At 57.2% G+C, this 12,646-nt stretch overlaps 1 protein-coding gene across 1 annotated transcript in view; it reads right to left on the bottom strand.

Moving 5' to 3' along the window:
• Positions 1-12,646, bottom strand: part of LOC100083709 (TRIO and F-actin binding protein) — a 44,405-nt gene that overhangs the window by 17,261 nt on the left and 14,498 nt on the right. The window contains 1 exon segment of the mRNA XM_029078678.2: positions 11,949-12,086. Coding sequence (XP_028934511.1) covers positions 11,949-12,086 — 138 coding nt within the window.

Genomic DNA, 12,646 nt, shown 5'->3' with positions numbered 1-12,646 from the left:
CCTTGTATCTACCCCACTGCTTAGAACAATGCTCGCCACATAGTAAGGGCTTAACAAATACCATAATAATAAATAAACCACTCTGAGGCCCAGGACTGGATTTCCTCAGACCATCAGTGATCCAGGAATCAAAGGCTGATCCAGCCTTTGGGCAACACCACAGCACCAGCCCTGTCCCGACAGCCCGTCCAAGATCTCCACAATCCCAAGCCAAGTTATCCCCCCCATCTCTCCAAACCCTCATCTCTACCCTAAATCCCTCACACTGCGATCGACATCCATTTCCCCTTAGCTTGTCCTCAGAGGACAGGAAGAACAGTTAGTCACCATTTGCTGTGGACCAGCTCTCTATACACGGTCCTTGAAGTCTCTATTACCACAAGCCAGGATTAATCGGCCCTCAACCTTCTCTTCTTCAGGCTGACTTGATCCTCATTCCTTTCCCAATCCATGGCGCCCTTCGGGCGTCAAGAACAGGTCTCCCCGCTGAAGCTACCCTCCCTCATTCATTCAATAGTATTTATTGAGCGCTTACTATGTGCATAGCACTGTACTAAGCGCTTGGAATGTACAGATCGGTAACAGATAGAGACAGTCCCTGCCCTTTGACGGGCTTACAGTCTAATCGGGGGAGACGGACAGACAAGAACAATAGCAATTTGACCTCCCCAGGGAGGAGGCTCCCCGGAATCCAGGAAGAGGTAAAGGTGCGGTGCCACGATTTCTCACGCCTTGTTCAGGCCCGGCACCTACCCATCAGCCAAAAATCTCTGAGCATCTTCTCCTCCCGTGACCTCATCCCCACCCATCATCACTCCACTCGGATCTCACAGCTCAAGAGAGGTGAGGCGGAGGTGGCCCGGCCTGGAGGTGTGTGCCCCAAGAGAAGCGTAGCCTGGTTGGATTATGACAGAGTGGCTCACGCCCAACCAAGCCCAGGCTGAGGGCCCCTCAGCATTTTTGTTTTTTTAAATGGTATTTGCTAAGCGCTTACTATGCGCCAGGCACCATTCTAAGCGCTGGAGTGGATACAAGCTAATCAGGTGGGACGTAGTCCATGTCCCTCATAGGGCTCACAGTCTTAATCCCCATTTTACAGAGGAGGGAACTGAGGGACCGAGAAGTGAAGTGACTTGCCTAAGGTCACACAGCAAACAAGCGGCTGAGCCAGGCTTAGAACCCAAGTCTTTCGGACTCCCAGACCCGTTCTCTAGCCACTAGGGCTCCTCCGCGTAAGTGTCCAGAGCCCAGGCCCCCCAGCAGCGTCCTAAGGAACCCCAAAGGGATCACTGCATGCCCTCCAGGTACCTTCCGGTCAGGACGGGACGGGGTGGAGGGTGCCGTCGGCCTTGAGGTCCCAGGACCTGCCCACGAGTGACAGTTACACACCCCAGAAATAAAAGCGACTTTTTTTTTGAAGGGGGCGGGGAGGGCGGCGAAACAACAGCCATCTTTCAGGAACACAAACAAAAGAACTTGAGACTCCAGGCAGTCCAAGGACAAACCCACCCCGGTAAGAGCAGCCACGGAAAGGAGCCTGGTCTCCTCCTGCACTGATTAGCTGCTAGCTACCTTAGCACTTACCACATAGTAAGCACTTAATACCAGGGTGGTTGTTCTTATTACTACTAGGAGGAGGATTAACAGCCCAGTCTGGATGCTGAGATTTCCCCACACGGGAGGGAGGAGGACACCGGGCTCCCTCTGGCTGGAGAACAGGAAGACACATGTTCGGGGCAGAATGGGGCGGGGTGGAATCGGAAAGAAGCTCCCATGAGCTCCATTTCCCACCTTCCCCCCTCTGTGACCCGCGTGCCCTTGGGAATCCTGACTCAGTTCCTCACAGTTCTCCATCCCCCCACTCTGGGCAGGGGGGGGGGAGGCGTTACCGGGACGACAGGAAGGACCGGAAGGCTGCAGGATGTGGAGAGACTGTAAGGAAACAGAGCCCGGCAGGCTGGGGTCATCGCCCGCCCCGTGTGGGACGCTCCAGCTCCCCCGGGCAGGCAACCGGTGCCAGCGGGGGGATCTTCCCGGCTCCGGGCTGCCCGCCCGGGGCCTCCTCGATGTCACCCAATCTTCTTCCCCAAGACGCCACCGTAGCCTCCCCTTCCCCCAACGGACTGCGGTCTTTTCCCTTTCCCTTTGGGATTGCCCCTTTGGACTGTAAGCTCCATTTTTTTTTTTTTATGGTATTTGTTAAGCGTTTACTATGTATCAAACTGTTCTAAGAGCTGGGGTAGACAGAGGTGAAGAGAAGCAGCACGGCCCAGTGGCGAGACACGGGCTTGGGAGTCGGAGGAGGTGGATTCTAGTCCCGGCTCCGCCACACACTTGTCACTGTGTGATCTTGGGCGAGTCACTTCACCTCTCTGGACCTCAGTTACTTCACCTGTAAAATGGCGATTAACACTGTTCTGAGCTACCCCAGTGCTTAGAACAGGGCTTGGCAGGTAGTAAGTGCTTAACAAATACTATAATTATTATGATTTAGGTTGGACCCAGTCCCTGTCCCACGAGGAACGTGTCAATAGATGGTGTTGTACTCTCCAAGTGCTTAGTTCAGTTCCCTGCACATAGGAGGGGCTCCATAAATATTACTGATCAATAGAAGCAGCATGGCCTAGTGGAAAGAGCACAGGCCTTGGAGTCAGAGGGCGTGGGTTCTAATCCTGACTCTGCCACATGTCCGCTGTATGACCCTGGGAGAAGCAGCGTGGCTTAGTGGAAAGAGCCTGGGCTTGGTCAGAGGTGGTGGGTTCTTGTCAGCTGCATGACTTTGGGCAAGTTACTTCACTTCTCTGGGCCTCAATTATCTCACCTGCAAAATGGGGATGAAGCCTGTGTGCCCCACGTGGGACAACTGCCCCAGTGCTTAGAACAGTGCTTGGCACATAGTAAGCATTGAACAAATACCATTATTATTATTGTTCTCGGTGCCTCGGTTCCCTCATCTGTAAAATGAGGATCAAGATGGTCAGCCCCCCGCGGGACAGGGACTGTGTTCAACCCGATTATCTTCTACCTACCCCAGCACTTAGAACAGTGCCTGGTACAAAGTAAGTGCTTAACAAATACCACAGTTATTATTACTGATTCTCACTGTTGGATTTGGAAACGTGGACTTGTGTGAAGGGGGAGGCGGGGGAAAGATGGTCGGGGCCAAGATGGCTTTCCAGGAGCCTGGAAGAAACAGACAACTGCCCCAGCCTCCTCTCTCCCCTCGCCATCCCAAATGAAGCCAGAAACGACTACTCGCACCTTCTGCCCCAGAAGTCCCATCCCACAAGGCGACTCCTACCCCCTTGCCCTTCTCGCCTGACATCACTCTAGCCTCTACCACAATATAATAATAATAATAATTATATTGGTATTTGTTAAGCACTTACTATGTGCAGAGCACTTTTCTAAGCGCTGGGGTAGATACAGGGTCATCAGGCTGTCCCACGTGAGGCTCACAGTCTTAATCCCCATTTTACAGATGAGGTAACTGAGGCCCAGAGAAGTGAAGTGACTTGCCCACAGTCACACAGCAGACAAGTGGCAGAGCTGGGATTCGAACCCTTGACCCCCGACTCCCAAGCCCGGGCTCTTTACACTGAACCACGCTGCTCCCACCCTTTCAGCAGCAGGTTCTGGGTTCATGGGCTACCCAGGTGTGCCTGGCACATGGTAGGCGCTTAACAAATCCCACAATTATGCGTAGTATTTGGGCTGAGGGGTCACGGTTGCGGCAGGGCCACAAGGCCGACCCGATGATCATGGCCAAGTAACCCCCAGTCATCTCACGAACCCTCCTCTCGGCGATACTGTGGGACTCAGAAGCAGCGTGGCTCAGTGGAAAGAGCCCGGGCTTGGGAGTCAGAGGTCATGGGTTCAAATTCCGGCTCCGCCACTTGTCAGCTGTGTGACTGTGGACGAGTCACTTCACTTCTCTGAGCTTCAGTTACCTCACCTGGAAAATGGGGATGAAGACTGTGAGCCTCACGTGGGACAACCTGATTACCCTGTATAACTAACCCAGCGCTTAGTAAGTGCTTAATACCAACATCATTATTATTACAGGGAGAATGGAGAGAAGCAGCGTGGCTCAGTGGAAAGAGCCCGGGCTGAGGAGTCATTGGTTGTGGGTTCTAACCCTGGCTCTGCCGCCTGTCAGCCGTGTGACTTTGAGCAAGTCACTTCACTTCTCTGGGCCTCAGTGACCTCATCTGGAAAATGGAGATGAAGACTGAGCCCCACGTGGGACAACCTGATGACCTTGTATTTCCCCACAGTGCTGGGCACATAGTAAGCGCTTAACAAATACCACGTGATTATGTACATAGCCATAATTTAATAATAATAATGGTGGTGTCTGTTAAGCGCTATGTTCCAGGCACTGTACTAAGCGCCGGGGTGGATCCAAGCAAATTGGGTTGGACATGGACCCTGTCCCACTTGGGGGGCTCAGGGTCTCCCCGTTTTACAGATGAGGTAACCGAGGCCCCAAGAAGCGGCGTGAGTTGCCCGCGGTCACAGGGCCGAGAAGTGTCGGAACCTGGGATTCGAACCCATGGCTTTCCGCCTCCCAGGCCCGTGCTCTAACCACTAGGCCACGCTGCCCTTATTTATGTTACCATCCGTCTCTCCTTCCAGAAGGAAAGCTCCTCGTGGGCAGGAGGAGGGACTGCCAACTCTGTGCTTGGCACCCAGTAAGCGCTTAAGGAGTACCGACGTTATAATAATAAGAATGATGGCGTTTGTTAAGCGCTTACGATGTGCCAAGCACTGTTCTAAGCGCTGGGGAGGTTCCAAGGTGATCAGGTTCATTCAATCGTATTTAGAGAAGCAGCGTGGCTCAGTGGAGAGAAGCAGCGTGGCTCAGTGGAAAGAGCATGGGCTTTGGAGTCAGGGCTCATGAGTTCGAATCCCAGCTCTGCCACTTGTCGGCTGTGTGACTGTGGGCAAGTCACTTAACTTCTCTGTGCCTCAGTTCCCTCATCTGTAAAATGGGGATTAAGACTGTGAGCCCCACGTGGGACAACCTGATTCCCCTATGTCTACCCCAGCGCTTAGAACAGTGCTTGGCACATAGTAAGCGCTTAACAAATACCAACATTATTATTATTATTTATTATTGAGCGCTTACTCGGTGCAGAGCACTGTACTAAGCGCTTGGAATGAACAAGTCGGCAACAGATAGGGACGGTCCCTGCCGTCTGACGGGCTTACGGTCTAACCCGTCGGTCCCCCGTGACAGAGAAGCAGCATGGAAAGAGCCCGGGCTTGGGAGTCACGGGTCATGGGTTCGAATCCCGGCTCTGCCACTTGGCTGTGTGACTGTGGGCGAGTCACTTCGCTTCTCTGGGCCTCAGTGACCTCACCTGTAAAATGGGGGGAGGGGGTGAAGACCGTGAGCCTCACGCGCGACCACCTGATGACCCCGTTCTTGTTGCTATTTGTCAAGCGCTTACGATGTGCCGAGCACTGTTCTAAGCGCTGGGGGAGATCCAGGGTCATCAGGGCGTCCCACGTGGGGCTCCCAGTCTTCATCCCCATTTTACCGATGAGGTCACTGAGGCCCAGAGAAGTGAAGTGACTCGCCCACAGTCACACAGCTGACGAGTGGCGGAGCCGGGATTTGAACTCATAACCTCTGCCTCCCCAGCCCACGCTCTTTCCACTGAGCCACGCCGACCCTGCGTCTCGAACGGCGCTCTGCACAGAGGAAGCGCTTAACAAATATACCCACGTTGCTACCATCATTCACCGCCACTTGACAGACGAGGGAACCGCGGCCCGGAGAAGGGAATCCCCCAGCGTCGGAGGCGGGATTGGAACCCACGCCCTCCGAGTGGCCAGGCCGGGCTCTCGCCAGGGAGCCCCGCCGCTTCTCTCCACCGCACCGTCCCCGACGGTCAGCGCGGAGTGAGCGCCCCTTTGACGCCGCCGCCGCCGCTCGCTTGTGCTCCGGCCGGGCCGGGCCGGGCCGGGCGCTCAGTACAGAGCCGGCTGGATGTCCCGAGGGGCCCCGGGGCCCGTACTCACCGTCATGATGCCGCCCCGGGCCGAAGGCAGCGGCTGGGCTCGGGCGGAGGCGCCTACAGCCCCGGCCCGGCCCGGCCCCTGCCGTGTGTGCGTGTCGGTGGGCTTCGGGGCGCGGGCGGGGGCGGGGGCGGGGGCGGGGGCTCGGGCGGCCCGGTGCGGCCCCGCTCGGCCTCGGCCTCGGCCTCGGCCTCTTCCATCCGCCCACAAAACTTTTTTTTTTTTTTTTTCAAACTTCCTGGGAGGATCCTCCCCGCCCAATGGGCTGCCGCGGCCTCAGCACCGGCCCTGCCTCCGCGCTCCCGGATCTTCGGGGCCAACCCCCCCCCCCCCGGGCCCCTCGCACCTCCCGGGCCCCCTCTGTCCCCTCCGGGGCCCCCCGCACCCCCTGGGCCCCCTCTGTCTCCCCCCTGGGCCCCCTCTATATCCCCCGGGCCCCCTCTGACCCCCCCGGGCCCCCTCTGTCTCCCCCCTGGGCCCCCCGGGCCCCTCTGTCTCCCCTGGGCCCCTTCTATATCCCCCGGGCCCCCTCTGACCCCCCCGGGGCTCCCCGCACCCCCTGGGCCCCCTCTGTTCCCCCCCCCGGGGCCCCCAGCCCCCCTCTGGGTCCCCTCTGACGCCCCCGGGGCCCCCCAGTCCCCCCCGGGCCCCTCTGTCTCCCCCGGGCCCCCTCTGACCCCCCCCCCCCGGGTCCCCTCTGTCACTCCCGGGGTCCCCCCGCGCCCCGGGCCAATAGGAGGAGAGGACGGGGCTCCCCAGGGCAGGGACCAGAAGGGACCGGATGGGACCGGATCGGCCCGGCCCCCCCGGAGGGGGGAGGAAGCGGGGGGAGGGGGGCAGGACAGGACACCTCCCCCCAACACACACACCCCGACAGGGGGACAGGGAAAAGGGGGGCGGGGCACAGGACAGGACCCCCCTGCGAGAGGGGGAGGGGGCGGGGGGCCAGGCCTCCCCCCAGAGGAGGAAGAAGGAGGAGGCTGGGGGCGGGACAGTGGGGGTCGGCAGGAAACCTCCTCCTACAGGGAGGAGGGGGCGGGGGGCAGGCATCCACCCCATCCAGGAAAGAGGGGGCGGGGGGGCAGGGTAATGGGGGCGAGGGACAGACTCCGCTAAAGGGAGAACAGGGGACAGGGCCCCCCAAAAGGCGGAGGGGGCTGGGGGCGAGGTGAGCCCTTCTCCAGAGGGGTCGGGGGTCAAGCCCCCCCCCAGAGAGAGGGAGGAAGGGAGCTGGGGGCGGGGTGACGGCCTCCCCAGAGGGGTCGGGGGTCAAGGCCCCCCAGAGAGGGAGGAAGGGGGCTGGGGGCGGGGTGAGGGCCTCCCCAGAGGGGTCAGGGGTCAAGGCTTCCCAGAGAGGTCGGAGAAGCAGGGTGACAGCCTCCCCAGAGGGGTGGGGGTCAGGCCCCCCCCCCAGAGAGGGAGGAAGGGGGCTGTGGGCAAGGCAGGAAACCACTGAGAACCAAGATGAGGCTTGGGGAGGAGGCGGATGGCTGGCAGACAGACAACCAATGAAGATTTTGAGGGGAGGGCAGCCGGATCTCCTTGGGTGACTCCCACCCGGGCCGGGCCCAATCGAGGTGGGTCTGGGGCTGCAGATCCCCCCCTCCCTCAGGGCCGCGGCCCAAGCCGGTCTCCCCACTTTAACGCGATGCCTCCCTTGCTCCGGACCCTGCCGGCTACCAAGCCTGGGGACGGTGGCACGGTCTGCTCTCCATCCCCGCCCCAACCTGGATTTGATTTTTCTTTAATAATGATAACGATGGTGTTTGTTGATTGCTTACTATGTGCCAAGCACTGTTCTAAGTGCTGGGGTAGATATGAGGTAATCAGGTTGTCCCACATGGGGCTCGCGGTCTTCGTTCCCATTTCACAGGTGCGGTAACTGAGGCACAGAGAAGTGAAGTGATATGCCCAAAGTCACACAGCTGACAAGTGGCGGAGCCGGAATTCGAACCCACGACCTCTGACCCCCAAGCCCGGGCTCTTTCCATTAAAAGTCACGCTGCTTCTTTAGCACCCGGGGGGTATAGGGGCTGGTTATAACACACTCTGGCACTGGTCAGTTGGGTCTAGCTTAAATTTGAGTTTACGCCTAGCTTTAATTTGCCCCTAATTGTTGATTGTCCAGGTTGAGAAAGACCCTCGCCTCTCCCCTTCCTCCTCTAATAATAACGATGGTATTCGTTAAGTGCTTACTATGTGTCGAGCACTGTTCTAAGCACTGGGGTAGACACAAGGTTGGACGCAGTCCATGACCCAGCCCCCTGAGGCTCTCGGTCTTATTAATAATAATGAGAATTATTATGGTATTCATTAAGTGCTCACTACGTGCCAAGCACTGTTCTAAGCATTGGGGTAGATACAGGGAATCAGGTTGTCCCACATGGGGCTCACAGTCTTCATCCCCATTTTCCAGATGAGGTAACGGAGGTACAGAGAAGTGAAGTGACTTCCCAAGGTCACACAGCAGACAAATGGCCGAGCCGGGATTAGAACCCACGTCCTCTGACTCCCAAGACCGAGCTCTTTCCGCTAAGCCACGCGGCTTATTTCCCGTTTTATAGGTGGTAACTGAGGCACAGAGAAGTCAAGCGACTTGCCCAAGGTCACACAGCAGACAAGTGGCAGAGTGGGAATTAGAACCCAGGTCCTTCTGACTCCCAAGCCCGGGCCATGCTGCTTCCTCCACGCCTTTTAGCCACTTGGTTCTCCAACGAATGCCCCAGACATTGAGGAGGGGCTGGGGGGAAGAGGTCAAACAACCCAGACCACTGGGCTTCTCGGGAGTAATTCTGCCGACCAGTTTGCCGGAGGGAGAACCCGAGACTGGTGGAGGAAAGAGGGCGATGGAAGTCAAATAGAGATCCGGGGGTTGCCTGAAAATTTGTTTTCCTCCACTGTGACCCCTGTGAACGTGTACTTCTGGGTCCTGGTTGGGTCCAGGGATTTTTCCGAGCGCAGCTCTGCACAGTCAAAGCTTACATCAGACACCAACAAGGGGTGGAAGAGAAGCGGGAAAGGTTCGGAAGGGAGCTCCAGAAAAATGCTAATTGCCCATGTGCCCGTTCCAGCTTGAATGCTCTCAAAGTGGTCACTTTTCTTTTTTCTCTTCTGATACCGAAACTGAGCTACCCTTTGCTGACCTAGGAGCCAAGGAGCATTCATTCAATCATATTTATTGAGCTCTTACTATGTGCAGAGCACTGTACTATGGAGCAGAGTTGGCCCAGGCACGGTGCCAGCCCCCGCCAAAGCTGCGGCACAGGGCCCGGGCTGCTGTGTGCCAGTCGGCCATCAACGGTGCCATCGGCTCCCCCAGAAAAGCGGCACGGTTCCGGACGAGGTCCAGGAGGCCCCGGGAACCACTCCGGGGTGGGGATGAGAGTAAGGGGGACAGTTCCTGCTATTCCCGTTCTTTCAGACTGGAAGCTCTCTGTGGGCGATGCTCGTGTCTACCAACTCTGTTGTACTCTCTCAAGCACTTAGAGCAATGCTCCGCACACAGTAAGGGCTCAATAAATACCACTGATTGATTCAGAAGTCGCGGCCTCTGCCCTGGGCCCCCATTCCCCTCATCCGCACTGCCCTGCAGGGTGAGCCGGATAAAATCGCCACTTTGTCCCCTGGGCACTACATTAGATTTAGCAGAACGGGCAGGACCTTTCAATGCCTTCACCCCACCAAGGTTTGAGGCAATTTTCAGCCCCGGCACCAACCTGTTAGCCGACCAGACGGTGCAGGCTGGACCGCTGCTTTTAGCGCTGACCCTTCTGGAATAATAATAATAATTATGGCATTTGTTAAGCACTGTACTAAGGGTTTGGGGTGGATACAAGACAATTGGGTAGGGCACAGTCCCTGTCCCACACGAGGCTCGCAGTCTCAATCCCCATTTTACGGATGAGGGAACTGAGGCCCAGAGAAGCAATGTGACTTGCCCAAGGTCACACAGCAGACAAGCGGTGGAGTGTGGATTAGAACCCGTGACCTTCTGACTCCCAGGCCTGTGCTCTATCCACTCCGCCATGCTGCTTCTCTGCCTGGCAACCTTGCCCACGGCCCTTGGTCTGGCAGTTAACACCCCGAGCTTTCCCAGGCCCGTCCTCTCACCTCTCCTCCTCCTGCTGCTGCTGCTGCTTCTGCGACTCTGGGAGGCCTCAGAGCCAACCCAGAGGCCTGGTAGGCAGCAGACAGTGCTCGGGGACAGTCGTTGGACGCGGGGCCAGACAGTCATCCCACAAAGATGCTTCTTCTGGCACATCCCCCCCGGTTGCCCCGGCTCAGCTTAACTCCTGAGTCCTATTTCACCTTATTTCTAGAGTCCACCATACCGAACTCCGATTAACCAGGTAAAGCAACAAGGTGAGTCACATCAGGCTTGGGATATCCCAAGAGCCTCTAAGAAAAACTTGGATTCCAAAGAAAGTTCTGAATCCCCTAGTGGGTTGGCTCTCTGTAGACCATATTCATCCGTGTTTGATGGAGGGAAGGGAGATGGGGGTAGCAGGGCCTGACTGAAAAGCAGGTTCCAGTAGGGGTAGGGTGGGAAAAGGAGGAGTTAAGGAAAATCACGATAACCCAAGATTAAAGCTGGAAAATGGTAGCGTTAAATTGCAAGGGTAGGTGCTCACGCACACACACACACCACACAAACACAAACACACAATCCAGAGTCCTGGCCCAACACACCAATTTCCCCACCGGACCTCTGCGGGAGAGGATGGTCCTGTGGGATTCAGCAGTATTCAGGGAGGTTCAACCCCTGGACCTCTAGTTTTATCGGTGTGATCTTGGGCAATCAGGTTCCCGTGTGACTCGGTTTCCGCTCTTGCACAAGCACGCTCGCCAAAAGATGTGTATCCCTGGGCCGAGAGCGTTCGCTCACACCACTGCCCCGGCTAACCCAGAAATGATACCTCCGGCTCAAAATGAAGCACTTTTAACTTCACTCTACATTAGGCAAAACTAAGGTGAATGACCCCACCATCTTACGTTACCGAGCCCAAACGGGCCCAGAACTGAGTTGTTGGCCGGGTAGAACCGGGGACCGGGGAACCTGCAGGTGCTTTGAATAGGGACTGGTCTTCTTACTTTCTGGGTTGGGGTGAACTGAGTTAAATTTGAAACCTTTAAACCCTGCAGGCACCCGAGTAGGGACAGAGGAAGCAGCTTATGTCCCAACAGCCCAAGAGGACAGTGTGGCAGACGGAAGAGGGGGAAAGCGATTTCCTGCTCTACTAAAGAGAAAATAATCCTGCCTGGTCCCTCTCCACCCCGCGAGGACGACTCCCCGCCCGAAATCTCACCCAACCATACCGAATGTTTTCAACCCTCCCGGGGCAGGGAACAGGTTACGTAACTCCAGATGTTTGTGAAACTGGCTCTCACTTGGGCTCAAGATGCACTTCTCAGACCTAAGCCCTCCCGCCGGCCTTTTTTCACTCCTTTCTCTGCCCTCCCCATTGCAGCCCAACTGCCCCGGCAGGCCTCCTTGGGTGGGGGAGAGGAACAGGAGTTCCGGGCTTGAGGAGGAAAGCCCCTTTGTGTCACTGTCCCCTCCCGACGGCCCCCCTCACCCACCCTGGCCTTTCTTCTCACAGCTCTGGAAGTGAGAAAGCCCCACGGACTGGCCTGAGAATTTCCAAGAAGTCACCAACGAAAGCAAACCCGGGGTCCAACTTCCCTCTCCAATTCCCTCTCCGGTCCGGTCCTCTGACGCACCTTAGCCCATGAGTGGAAGGGACTGTGTCCGATTTGATTATCTTGTCTCTACCCCAGTGCTTAGCACACAGTTTTTGAGATGTCAGACCCCGCAACCCACGACCCTGTCCCTTCCCCACGGATTGTCTATCCCACCGTCCGGAGCCCCCTCCCTCTCCTCCCTCTCCTTCCACAAGCCTCACTGCCCCAGGGATGCCTACCCTGCGCCACTTTAGGAGCCCCAAAGACAACAGGAACGGGTTAAACAGCGCCGTCTGGTCCCCCGGTTTCCGCCACGCGGCCACCCGTCTTCCCTTGGTCGGGCTCCCAGCCTGTCCCCAGGTTGGGCTCTGGTCTGCCTGTCAAACAGGGACAGATTAGTCCATGGGATAGCAGCGAAGCGAGCATCCCCCGGGGGTGGCGGGGGGGCGGAGGGGTGGCTCGGGGGCTTTCCACCATCCCAGAGACCCCTACGTCCCCACGTCTGTCCAGCATGGCCTCCCCGGTCCCTACAGCCTGGCTCAGAAGCCAAGTCTCATCTAGCCTCATGAAATGTTGAAAGCAACAGATGCGGGGAGAGAACCTCCAAGGAATCAAAGCCAGGCGGAGGGGGTTGGAGCGCCAAAGGGAGAGAAGGAGATGACCAAGAAGAAGAAAGAAATGGAAACCTGAACAGTATTTTGTAACCTCCGACTGCTCGGTCTTCCCAGGGGCAGAGGGTGTGAACTGGATGTGTGTTTCCTCCTGAAATGAGCAGCCGTTCCCAGGCTCCTGATGGCTAAGGAAGGCCTGGACTTGGGGGTGTCTCCTGGAATCGGATCAGGAAATCAGGAGGCAAGGGCTCAACACACACCTGTGACCACTTTCTGCCCCTATCCCCCTCCTTCTGGGGACAAATCAGTGCAGCCTCTGGGGCAGG

Source organism: Ornithorhynchus anatinus, chromosome 14, assembly GCF_004115215.2.
Source record: "Ornithorhynchus anatinus isolate Pmale09 chromosome 14, mOrnAna1.pri.v4, whole genome shotgun sequence".
Classification (NCBI taxonomy): domain Eukaryota; kingdom Metazoa; phylum Chordata; class Mammalia; order Monotremata; family Ornithorhynchidae; genus Ornithorhynchus; species Ornithorhynchus anatinus.
Note: the sequence above shows the minus strand (reverse complement) of the source record. Positions and strands in the feature narration are given on the sequence as shown.